The 13,807-nt window shown below is 40.9% G+C and overlaps 1 protein-coding gene across 1 annotated transcript in view; it reads right to left on the bottom strand.

Annotated features, from left to right (window-relative positions):
- The window catches only part of CSMD1 (CUB and Sushi multiple domains 1), a 4,035,193-nt gene that overhangs the window by 335,681 nt on the left and 3,685,705 nt on the right, over positions 1-13,807 (bottom strand). Inside the window, 2 exon segments of the mRNA XM_029596871.1 lie at positions 5,085-5,258; positions 10,962-11,156. Coding sequence (XP_029452731.1) covers positions 5,085-5,258; positions 10,962-11,156 — 369 coding nt within the window.

Genomic DNA, 13,807 nt, shown 5'->3' with positions numbered 1-13,807 from the left:
TTGTGTGCCACCAGTTTCTTATACCTTACAGCCTGAAAATACATTGGTAGTTTGTTTCCTGATTACAATTAGCAGGAAGGGGGGTACATGTGTGAGAGTGCTAGGATTTTCCTATTGATCTATATGGAGCTAAGGAAAATACATGTTTAAAATAGTGTGAAAATGAGGCTGTGAAAATGAGGCTGTGAAAATGAGACAGAAATATGGGCAGGTGGTTTTGAATTCTTGCTTTTAGATTGTACTTATTTTACAACCCAAACAAGCTCAGAATGGATTCCCCCATCTAGTTGTATAGAAGACCAACATCACCAGAACAATGCTGCATGTCGACTGATAGATAATGAAGCTTATGCATAGGGAAATGAGACAGCTAATATGTTTGTAACCCATGGTTACTTATTGAAATGATCTGCTTTAGCACCCCCATGTGAGATTGCTAATGCTTGGTTTTAGTTTTGTCTGAACTTAATTTTGTGTTACTCTTTGGAGAGCTCAGGCACTGGCAAGACATTCTCTCTCCAGCATGCAGTCTTAAAAAAGCTGGCTTGTTGTAAGCTCCAGGGAGAACTATGCCAACAAATTTAATTGGATTTCTTTTCATTGAGGTTTGGAGTAAACCATTTTTTTTTTTTTTTTAGTACTATGGGGTTGCATTAGGCCATTTTTAGCAAATCTCAGGATAACCGAGCAATTACTTGATTTGGCTGATTAAATGCACCAGAAATTTACTTACCACTTTATGGTGCACCATCATTTCAGGACGTGATTCAATCGTAACATCTACCTCCTTTCTGGTGAGTATCATCTTAAATGTGTGCTAGCAAATAAACAAGATGACTGGACTCAACTAAAATGCTTACTGTGTTTCATTTGGATTGCATGATAGCATGGAGTGCAGTGAAGCTGGCAAGAGAGGAACACCCAAGGCGTCACAAAGACTGCAAGCTAAATTGTACAGGTTGCACATTCCATGGCTTGGAGCAGGGCACACCCAAATCACCTAATTAATCACCCATTTTTGCCCTAATTTCCCCATTTGACCTCTTACACAGCTTCTGCTCCTTCTTGAAGAGCAAATATGTGTATTCACTGGTCTTCCAGAAATCTATTTGTCTGGTCATCTTTCAAAATGGGTGAATTGATCCATTTAAATGTTTCTATATGTTCTCAAGTCTAGTTAAACAATAATGCAATATTTTTGCTGTGTTTAATGAAGCTTTATCAGTGTTCAGATTTCCTGTGATGTAAGCATTCCAACATATTAATGATTATTAACAATATTGCCGTTCTTTACTCATGGAAAGTGGCTCACTCCAGATGCTATAGATCAATCCATTAAACCTAAGCTGCAGTACAGTGTTCAATTCACTTTGAAGAATGCATAGCTATTGAAAGTCAATAATATTTTGTAGAAAATTGCTATTTGTTGTACTTCTAGCTTTTGTCATGTTGTACTTTCCCTGCCATATCATGACCATGATCTGACAGGAGATTTGCAGCGAGAAGGCACATGCTTTCACCTACGTGACTTCTACTGCCTGCAGATTGTTACAGAATCTTTTTGATGCCCCAGTGACAGAAGGAAATAGAGTATCAAACTTTTTCCCTGTAGTTTGATCTTTCAGGAAATAATTTGTGAAGACAAAAATGTTTCAGATATGCAATAGTGAGAAAATCAATAATACTTTTTATCCTTTTGTGCATAAATGATCCCTTCTTCATTTTACAAACACACATGAGAGATCACATCTGTATAAACAAAAGGTAGTGGCTGCATAAAGAGGCAAGCAGATGATTTATTTAGAGTACAAGACATACATTTTAATGAGGGAAAACCAACCTAAAATGTGTGCATTTCAGCAGCTCTAAATAGGCAGTGACTCACAAGCTGTTACTGATTTGACTTGCAAAATGTGTACTTGCCTTTCAGAAGAATAATTGGCAACTACCATTCTATGCGTTAAATATACTCCATGCCTTCTCTGGAGCACAGGGCACGCTGAGTAGGAGTAACATGACAATGGGTTGTATTAATAGTAACTGTTACAGTCTTTAGAAAAAAGAATACTGTGTTGTACACAAAGTTGACAGGGGTACTTTTAAGAGAACAAAAGTATACAGCTGCCCAGGTCTAGCTTTTCAGTAATTCCACTTCTAATGTGAATAAATTTGGTTTGCAATAGTTATGAAAAATGTATCTTCATAGATGCATATTCCAGAACTGCCAAGGGGGAGCTGTAAGAGGGAGATTTTCAACACAGAGTGCACCCACTTTCACTGTCCTTCCAGAAAAATACCTTATTTACACTGTTGACAACAGGAATAAATGAGGACAAATAGTAGCATGTTCACCGACCTCTGGGAGCCCCTTGCTTTAGACTACCTAGCAAATGGAAAAAACAGACTAGAAATCCTTGCCAAAATGTAAATAAACAATTTTCCAAACAGTGTGTCTGCATTTAATTTCTATCCTGTTGCTGATGGGTCTCTCTTTTATCTTACTTCTATCTCTCCCTCCTCATTCTTTCTGATGTTCTTCTTCCTTTTACTTTTCTGTTTCTTCTCTCTCTTCTTTCTCTGTCTCCCTCGGAGGGGATATTTTATACTTTCATTTCTTGCTCTCTTTCAGCTCCTTCTCTCTTATATTATTTGGTTCTCCTTTCTTCTCTTCTTGACTCTTCAGGCATGTACTTCTTTTCCTATTCCTCCTCCCCATTCGCCTATACATTCTCCTCCATTCCACATTCCCTTCCTCCTCCATTATCTCTCTGAATTCCTTACCCCTACACCAACAGAATCTAAATTCAGGGCCCTCTTTTTCAAACCATATCCCCTTTGCTTTCTCTCCGCCCCATTTTCTGTCCTCTCTCCCTTCCAACCATCTTCAGTCCTCTCTCTCCCTCACTTGCTGACTCTCACTCTCCTCCATCACAGATCTTTTCTCCCCATCCTTCCACCCAATTAACAATTCTTTCTCCCTCTCTGTCCATTCTGGTTCCAATTCCTGGTACTCTTTGCCCTCCCTTCCCATTTTGCTTATCAGATTTCTTCCCTCTCCTTTCATTGCCTTCTCTTCTCCCTTCATAGATTTTCTCACATCTTTCAGATCTTTCAATGATCCCTCCTCTTCATATTCCTTTCTCCTACACTTCCCTTATTTTTCTTTGTCTCCCTTCTCCTCCATCTATTTCCCTATGTCTCCATCTCCACATCATCCCTATCATGCCTCCTTTCCCATGCATCCACATTTCTTACCCCTTGTTTCACCAACTATCAATTTCTCTCTTTATCTCTCCCAACCATATGTCCCTTTCCTATTCCTCAGCTTCAGTACCCACCTCTCCCCATTTCCTGGCATCTGCCCCCTGCCTGCATCTACCTCTCCTCCACCAGTATCTGCCTCTGCCTCCCCTCATCTTCACCATCATTTGGCCCTGCTTCTCCCTATTTCTCAACAATTTCCCCCTTCCCTTGCTTTTGCCCAGTTTCTGCTACTGCCTCCATCCTCCCCCAACCCTCATCTGTACCTGCCTTTGCTCTTCCTCCTTTTTGCAGCATCTACCACTTGCCTCTTTTCCTTTCCCAGCATGTGAACTATCTATCCGGCTGCTTGGGTAAACTATCTGACTCGTACTCTCTCCCCTATGCCCCAGTCAGCAGTGGGTATCTGATAAATCTTCTAGCCAGTAGTTCAATGACTTGGATAATTGCCAGGTTCTTGTGACCTGGTATGGCCTCTGTTGAAAACAGGATGCTGGGCTTGATGAACCCTTGGTCTGACCCAGCATGGCAATTTCTTATGACTATAGTCTCAGCTAGGCCCCTGGTGCTTCAGCTGTATCATTTTTGTTTTCTTTCTGATTCTGGCTTTGCTGTGGGCTCCTCCTGTGTGGTTTTCTCACACTGTACTGCAGTTAAGCAAAGCCTTTCCTCCAGTGCAGACAGCACACACAGAGAGACCCAGTGGAACAGTAGAGAGTCACTCCCTGTGCAGAAACTGGGTCACATGATGGGCACAAGCTCGCCCTGGAACCAGCCTGTATGGTTCCTGACTACCTACCAGGGACCCACTCTGCACCAGCACATCCACTCAACAAACAGGTTTTCAGGTGTGAGCACATCCTGCTGTTGATCTTGTGCATCATGAGATCAGCGGCATGTAGTGGCTCCCAATGAGGTTTGAGCTTGCTTGCTGAGAGGCTGTCCTGGCAGAGCAAGATGCCGCAAAGTGGATGGGCTCCTCTGCCTCCATTGGTTTTTCTGCAGGTTCAGTTGAATCTGCCTCCCAAGCTCTTGTATGGTGGGAGTATCCTGCTCTTGCACAAAAAAAGTAGGAGATGGACTCTTAAAGCAAGAGTCTTCTGCCCAATGCATGAGACTTGGTGGATTTGATATTCATCCTGAATTTCATGAAAACTACTGGACCTATTTGCCACCCTCATGGACAGGAATGCCCTGCTCTAAAATATTGCAGGCTTTTATCAAAATTCCAATGTTTATTTATGAAGTAATACATCTAGGGCCAGGTTCTGTTTTAACAAGTTCCATAAATTGTTGAATGTAAGTTTTCTGATCATACACAGCAATTGTTCACAAGGAAAACTTCAAGCAGTGTGTTCCAAGGGCTAATTTCCAAAGCATCCAAACTGTTTGATATTCACATCGCTCACAGTTACTGCTATACACAAACTCTACCAGAGGCAAATTGCGTAAAAGCATAAACAAGAGAAATCCCATAAGCTTTCATTTTTCAGAACTGTGTGGCAGCCAGCATCAGCAAACTGTCAAGCTTAGCATGCTTGCATTACTCTGATATGTTTCACCATTAGCTTCACAAGACTAAAGGGGGTGGGGGAAGTTTGATAAGACTCAGTAGGGTTCTTATCAACACAGAATAGGCTTCATTTTCCTTCAAAAAGAAAACAAAAGTTGAAGTTGTATAAAAAATAAAAAATCATGTTGCATTATAAATAAGGACCATTTCTGGGAAGTGAGATTTCATTTACTGTAATGTTATATTGTACTTTCCATGTTATATTTCACATATATTACAAGTTAAAACTTATAATAACCATTAAATTTACCTAGGCATAGTGTTTCTGTGCCACTCCAGAGTCCGTTTGCTAAACATTCTCTCACATGAGATCCAACCAGTGTATATCCCGTATTACAAGTAAATATTGTAGTGGCCCCATAGACCATTAAAGTTCCAATTTTGTTTCCATTTGGTGGAGACGGAAGTTCCCCACATGAGATAACTGAAGAAGAAAAGATAAAGAGGCATTCAATAAAAAATAATATTCTATAGCATTTTAGATATATGTAATATACTGAAAAATGCAGGAAACTTTATTTAATAATCATGTTAGAAGGCTATTCAGGTCATAAATGTACTATTTAAAAAGTAAGAACTTTCTCATAGCCCTCTCAGTGCAAGGTGGGAGGGGAGGGAAGGGAGAGAGGGATAGTTTAGTTTGCAATTGTTGTGTCAGGTATGCAACTGTATGATATGTAAAAGAAACAATTATGTATATTATATCAACCTTCTGTTTGATCTTTACAAACCAGAATAAAAAAGAATTGGCATAAAAACCCGAGGTTAAATGTGTGTTTCTTTTCTATGTCTTCTAGGGTACAATTAATTCATTTGCAACCTAAAAAATAAGTTGATTATTCTCAGTTACTGTAGAGCAAAAATAAGCAAAAACATTCTGTTCCTTACTGCTCATAAAGTCCATGTACATTACCAAGGGAGGTCAATGAACAGATTTTAACATTACAAAATGAAATAAAATTAAATTTATGTGTGGTAGCATAAATGTTTAGTCATACAATTATTAAAGCAACTAGATTAACTTTTTTTTTTTTTTTAACATTTTGGGGCCTATGCAATAAAGCTTAGTGTCATGTTAAGGTTTTTTGCAAGTGATAAAAATAACATAGCAATAAGGCCTTATCATGTGCTTTAGGTAGATCACCAATAAGATTAGCATGCACATATTACAATTAATTTTTCTGCACATGCAAATGAAGGAACAACATAAGCAAAGAAGGCTTTGGCATGTGCAAAGTAAATAGTGTATGCTTTTCTCTACATGCTGCTTATCAAGCACTAATTAAAGATGAAAATTTAACAACTGCCATGGAGCAGGTATTATGGGCTGCATTTTCAAAAGTTTACGCACACCGGGCCGGCGTGTAAGTCCCAGGGCTTTACAAAAGGGGTGGCCTGGGGCGGAGTGGAGCGCACTATTAACCCGCATTTGGAAGTGCGTTTTTGACGCGCTAGCTTTACCCCTTATACAGTAAGGGGTAATAGCGCATTGAAAATATGCATCCAACTCCCCCAAAACTAATAGCGCCCACAACATGCAAATGCATGTTGATGGCCCTATTAGTTATTCCTGCGCGATACAGAAAGTAAAATGTACAGCCAAGCCGCACATTTTACTTTCAGAAATTAACGCCTGCCCAAAGGCTGGCGTTAATTTCTGCTGGCACCGGGAAAGTGTACAGAAAAGCAGAAAAAACTGCTTTTCTGTACATCCTCAAACTTAATATCATAGCGATATTAAGTCGGAGGCCCCAAAATAAAAAAAAAAAAATTAAATTGGTTGGCAGTCCGCGGGTCGGAAGACGGGCACTCAATTGTGCCGGCATCCATTTTCTGAACCCGTAGCTGTCAGCGGGCTTGAGAACCGACGCCGGCAAAATTGAGCGTCGGCTGTCAAACCCGCTGACAGCCACCGCTCCTGTCAAAAAAGAGGCGCTAGGGACGCGCTAGTGTCCCTAGTGCCTCTTTTTACCGCGGGCCCTCGTTTGCATGTGGGCCGATACTAAATCACGTGCACAGGAGAGTGGCTTGTGAGCACACTGGGAGAGCGGCGGCTCGCCTGCTCTTCCGCACTTTTTTCTGTATCGGCCCACACAGTTACATCTGCCCAGATATAATCATGGTATCCTTAGTTTGGTTTATTCTCTTGACCTGTTTCTTCTTTTATGCATACATACTACTTGATGCTTTCATTTCTCTTGTTTTAACATCTCTTCTTTTAATGTTGCACATAGGATATTATAGATGATTTATTACCACAAACTTTATTTTACACACAGAAATTGGAATACTCCAGAATATAATTGAAAAAAAAAAAAAAAATTTTGTTGTAATCTTTTCACACTTTGACAGTTGATATAATCATGTCTAACACTGTACAGTTTCTAAATGTTCACTGTCTAGCTCTACAGGGAAAAATATGATATAGATGTGTATGCACTGAAAGTTGGGCTAAAAATGTTTTACCATGAGTATAAGCAAAAATAGGGAGAGTAATTTTAAAGTTATTTCTGAGGATAAAACAGTGTTTTACCTGTGGAAATGGGCTTTTTGGAAACCTCCTGCCCTATATATGGTTAAAAGTGTAGGGCCTTTATGTGCATAGTTTTATCTTCAGTGGGGGGGGGAAGACATTCTTAGGGATGGAATTTGAAATTATGCACATAATTTTGCATTTTCGAAAGTATGCACATTGTTGTTGCAAACCTGTATAAATGTAAGCTTGGTACATGACAGTGGCTGTCAGTGCTAAGGGCAGAAGCCTGGAAGCATTTGGATGCCCTGAAAGAAAAGAAGTTACTTCCCTGAGAGGAAACAACAACAGACTAAAAGTACATGCCTCAGAAGTTGGCTGAGAAAAATGACTACCATCAGAAGGTGTCTTGGCCACCCTGTACACATCCATTTCACTGATGCCAGGGAGGGGAATCTGCCATCCCTGAATAAGTGCTGGGGCAGCAATGGTATGTGCTGGGGCAGCAATGGTATGCTAAATCCTCAGAGCACCTGCTGTTGTATTTGGATGAGGTATTGCGATGACCATCACCATAAGCCTGTCAACACCACTGTGTGCCCATCCTCTAGAGATATTCTCCTTTCACCTTCTACAGCATCCACTCTATCCATACCATGCAGGAGCTGCTACTTTAGAGAACCATGGAGCCAAGACAGAGAGTAGCTTCCAACCTTGGGTGGAAAAAGGCTGCTTCCATGAACAGCCTTCCTAGTTTCCATTTTTTATCTTCTGTGAGAAACTGGTGGCTCAACTACTAGTTTTGTCTCTTCTGCAACACCTGTCTTGAAGAATGTCCATAACTTCTGAAATCCATATAGGATACAGAACATATGCAGTGCAACATTTTAGCATAGTCATGACATTCAATTAGTGCAGTTAGGCAACTCCAGTCCTCAGGTGCCAGAAGCTGGTCATGTTTTCAGGATATGAACAATGTCTAAAGGAATGTGGAATTCTTTGGTCAGTGCTCATGTTTGTGTTGGTGTCTCTTATCTCAGGCCCCATCTTTTATCTTTTTCTGTCATTCTCTCCTTCTCCTCTGACTCCTTACCTGGTTTCTATGCCACATTTTCCACATCTCCTGCTCTAACAGCCTCATCTGATCCGAAAAATATCACCAAAGCATCTTGTTGTTAAACGTTTTCAATAGTGTGCATGCTAGTTTGAGACAGGGTTTGAATTTTAGTGGATATCAAGTATATGCTAAATAGATTATAGATGACAGCATTCCATGTAATTTAGCAACGCACTAAAGCCTCATTTGCATCTGATGTTCCTTTATTTACATTCATGTACACATAAATGTTAGTAACTTAACACAGTCATCTATGAATCAACCCTTCAATATATTACTTTAGTCTCATTCAGAAAATTTATAACAGACCATCATAAACTGATGCAGACCAATATTGATCACTGAATATCAGGCCCTTGCATTACCCTTTTAATCATAGGTCTCAGTCCAAGTTCACAGTTTTTTATTTTTATTTTTTTGTTTGTATTAATAAAATGTTCATGAACACTGTTGTGCATCCCAGCCACACTGGCGCCATGGCCAGGCCTGATCACCTCGGGCTCTGCTTTGCGAGGCCTGGTCCTTCCTCCCTCACAGCCGCAGCCAGCCCCTGGCACCCACGGCGTCCCACGACATCTCCAGACCCCTCGGGGCCTTCAACCTCGCACCGCTCCTTACAGCGGGGCTCGGCATCCTTGTCGACTTTGGGTCCGCTCCTAGGCGCGCACTCACGGATCACCCGGCTCTTTAAAGGCGCAAGAGCAGGAAACTCCTCCACAGCACACGACGATGACATCACCTGAGCCCTGCATAAAAGGCAGGGCTCAGGCTCCAGTTCCTTGCCTTGGCAAACAGGTTGTCTCTTTCGTGAGAAGTTAGTTGCGGTCCTGTGTTCCTGCTTCCTTGATCCTATGCTTGTTCCAGTGTTCCTGCATTCCTGTCCTTGTTCCAGTGTTCCTATGTTCCAGTGTGTGTTCCAGTGCTCCTGCGTTCCTATGTTCCTGTTCTTGTTTCATGGTTCCTGCATCTGTGTTCCTGTGGTCCTTCCTGTGTGCCAGCATCTGTTCTGATTCCTGCTCCGCTTCCAAGGTTGTACTTTCTCGGACTGATTCATGGTACTGACCTCGGCTTGCCTCTGACCACATTTGGACCGCTGCTTGGAACTGATCTCTGCTCGCCATTGACCATGCTCGGACTGATACCTGGAACATACCTCTGATCGCCACTGACCACACTCAGACTGAAACTTGGAACTGACCCTTGCTTTGGCTGACCACCTTCAGACGGATACCCTGGCTTTGACCCTTCCACTTCACTCAGATACTCTCTTTTCTTCTCCTGTGACCACCAAGTCTGCCTGCTCTGATGCTACCTGTGGCCTTCTACAAGCTAGACCACTAGGCGCTGCCTATCCTGTCCTGAGGACCTTCAGTTCCTGTTCCCTTCCAGTGGTCTCCGGTACACTCTGTTCCGGTCTAGCTCAGCTGTTCTCCACTAGCCGCCCACCCTTGCTCTTGGTGGGCACACTTCTCCGCTACCTCTCTAGCAGACCCTCTGAGGCCCACCTAAGCTCAGGTGGTCCGGGTACCCAAGGGCTCATCCTGCGGAACCCCCGGACCGTTATTAGTGAAGCTCCAGCTTGCCTCTGTCTCCCCGTGTGCTCCGCCTCCTGGCAGCAGGCACCCTCAGGGACCTCCCTGAGGGCCGTACCAATCCTGCGCCAGGCCAAGGGTCCACCTCCAGCACAACAACACTTGTAGAAATTGTGACACCTATATTCTCATTCTCCCAACATGGTCGCTATGTTTCGAAGAAGTCATTCTGCTTCAGGGAAACTCAAAGCTGTATACCATGCCTACATTTCTATACAGAGCACCTCAAATAAATTTGAAGCATAATTCCAAATACATTTTAATCTTATTTGAATGAAAATTAAGAACTAAACTGTGACTGTAAATGAAACAAAGCCCTCACAGATATCTTTTCTTCGGTAATGAAGTCAATACAAGTTTACAGGTTGATATATATCCCTTTCTTGATTTAATTATTAAGCCAAGTTACAGGTAGACCATTTTTAGATAGATCCTTTATACAAGTAAATGGCTTTTGAAAATTGTATTCTGTAACTGCTTTCAAAATATATAAAATATTATTTGGTCTATTTTCCTTTATTCCTTTTCTGCATTCTCATCTTTTTACAATGTACATCTGGACAGCTAACCTCCTGGACATCCCAAAAAGTTTGAAACAATAGAAATCCATATCGTTTTTCTCTGTTGTCTTAATCTTTTGAGTTGTTGAAAGTAGCAATCTGTTACAACATTTTGGGCCTGATTTACTAAGGCTTTTCATTTCATTCTGTGTCTATGGGAATAAGATATAGATGAATCAGGCACTTTAAGTTAATCAACAGTGTCCAAACAGAATAATGTCTTGTTATAAGTTGGAATTATTCACAGATAGATAGACAGTAAGGCTAAACTTTGTGTCATCCACTTACCTGATCTCTATAATAAATTCTATAATAAAAGAAACAATACCAGACACTGTTTGCATTTAAAAGTATATTATATTTTTCCCACATATATATTCCTTACCCTTACAACTTGGCTTCTCGTCACCTCCATTCCATGTTCCATTAGCTCTGCATTCTATGAGTCTCCGACCTCCTAAGTAATATCCAGAGCTGCAGCTCAGCATGACCTGAGCTCCATATTCATTCAGTGACCCAGAAACCAGCCTCCAGATGACATGTTCTGAGAGCTGTCTCTCAATACTAGGACAAGCCACAGCTGTGAAGACAGGATACCTCAGTATGAATTTTTTTTTTTTTTTTTTTTTACAGGAGATTAATATATAGACAATTAAGTACATAGTAGGAACATTTTATATAGTAGGAACATTTTGTATACAAACTTTAGTACAAACTATGCTTCATATTCAAAAATCACTTCCCTGAATTGTACATAGAAACCATTTGTCTCTACTTTTACATTTAAATGCTTTACAACAGAGATCAATGTAAGTCTAAAGGAGTTTACTTTTCAAAATGTTTGTAAGGGAGTAGGGATTAGAGGCATAAACTGGGGACTGGTTTATCAATAGATAACCTAAAATAAAATAAGATGACAACTAAAGACTGTCTGGCTTTCAAGATGGATTATAAGAAGATTAAAGAATGATTTATTTTTCTACTAGCAAAGCAGCTTCATCTCTAGCTATTTACGTCATAGTATCAATAGGTCATAAATGCAGTACATCTATTTGACCTTAGGTAAATGGGATCCAAAGATTTCCCTTAATCTGACAGATTTTGAATGAAAAGTAAATATTTTATAGTCTGGACATATGAATATCATATAGATCCATAATGTTCCACAATGAACCAAAAACTACATTTGCAATGTGAGTGCAGGAGAATGCCATTTTGAATCAAGCCTTCAAATTCTATTGCCAGGAAATATTGTTTATCATTCAGTGCAGCTAGTATACAATATTGCTCGAGGTAGCTTTTAATTTTACTATGAATAAGTCTGATTTATGGGGCTTCTTTCAGGCTGTGAAAGGAAAAAAAGAGTTGCTGGCTGTTTTATCCAGCATACTCAGGTTATGAAGGTAGCTCAATCATTAATAAAGGCCCTCAGCCATTCTTTCAGGAGCCAGAAGCTTGTCATTTCCAGAGAGTATATCATTTCCATCGCAGATGATACAAACTTACTCCAGATGTGAGGAAGCAACTGTCTCATTCTTACATTGATTTGTTCTCATTACCTAACACCTCTGTTCAGCCATAGTTGACGTGGTCATTTTTCCTTATTTTGTATAAAAAGACAATTGATGAATGGATACTTAAACTTGATCACAAGGTATCATTTGAAGTGAAAATAAGCCAAATTCAGTTTACAATGGCACTGATCTTTAAATTAATACTGAAACTTTGTCCAACACACAGCATGGCTCCTGCAATAGAAATTAAAAGGCCTATGCAATAAAACTCAAGCTAAAAGGTTTTTTGCGACACCTCACAAAAATATTAAGATGCAAGTAAAAATTGTACATAACATACCATCCAGAGAGTTTTGGTTTTAGCACATTACATTTTGTTTATACTTGCATGGCTATGATGCTGGTGTGTATGGAAGTGGCATAATGCTACCTTTTGAGATCTCTACTGCTAACCAGTCTGAAGTAAATGACCCAGTTAGCAGTGTGGAACTCCTTCCTCCCTTCCCCCTGCAGCAACATCCAGCCCTAATTTGGGCCATTTCTGTCTCTCTCCCGTCCACAGTGAAAATAAGCCCTATCAGAGCATTCCTCTCCCCATCCCCCTTCCCACACATAAATGGGTAAATTTTAAATGGGGCCATGCGCGTAAAAAACAGGGGTTACGCGTGTGGCCGGGTCTTGCGTGTGCTGCATGCATTTTCAAAGGGGCCTGGCACATGCGTAACACCTGTTATACTCAGAAATTCCGGGCACAAGGAAAGGGTGGTCCAGGAGGTGGGGCGGGGTGGAGCTGGAGGTGGCCTGTATAACGGCCATATGCTGCTGTGCCGGGGAAGCGCATGCCAGCCAACAAGTTGCTTCTGTTCCAGAGGAGCAGCAACTTACTAAATTTAAAAAAAAAAAAAAAAGTAAGGTAGGTTAGGGTTTAGGGGGTGGGGAGGAGTGAGGAAGGGGTAGGGAAGTTAGGTAAGTGGGTTGGGAGAGGCCCAATCTCGTCATTATGCGTACTCTTTAAAAATTAGGCCCCCCTGCACGCACCACATGCACATGTGCGCGCAGATTATAAAATCTGGAGTGTATGTGCACGCAGCTCACGTGTGCACACCGGGAAGCGCATGCACATGGACGTTCGCGCATACCTTTTACAATCTACCCCAAAGTGAACAAATTTCCCCCAGCATGGAGATGCTCTTCATACAAGAGGAGCCCATAAGAAACAAGAGTCCCATACACAAGAACCAAAAGACCGCAAAGTCAAAAGAGTGCCCTCCCCAATTTATTGCTCTGTCCCAAGTTACAAGAATACTACTACTGATAATATTTGGGCTTTTTAGACTATCTTTCCAATTTTAGTTTAAAAATGTTTACTTTTTTTTCAGGTATAATAATCACTGACCAAAAGAGCTTTTAATCTAATTGGGTACTTGAGGCAATGGGCACAAGAAGTGTTCAAGGTTGATTGGAGAGTCAATGGTGGAAATGGAATTTGAAGCCTGGTTTCCAGGCCTTTGCTCTAACCACTAGGCCAATCCTTCCACTCATTGTGAACCACACATTGGGGTTGAGGAAGATATTGATTCTATGTGTGCCTCTTGTAACTCTGAAGATTTCTATTTATTATAGTTGTATTTGTTTATACTTGATATTATGACTTTCATCCAAGAAATACCAAAATGTTTACAATAAAAAAATTCTGTACATATATCATAACAATTAA

The sequence above is a fragment of the Rhinatrema bivittatum genome, chromosome 3 (assembly GCF_901001135.1).
Source record: "Rhinatrema bivittatum chromosome 3, aRhiBiv1.1, whole genome shotgun sequence".
NCBI classification, from domain to species: domain Eukaryota; kingdom Metazoa; phylum Chordata; class Amphibia; order Gymnophiona; family Rhinatrematidae; genus Rhinatrema; species Rhinatrema bivittatum.
The sequence above is the reverse complement of the archived record's forward strand: the minus strand, read 5'-3'. Positions and strand labels throughout refer to the sequence as shown.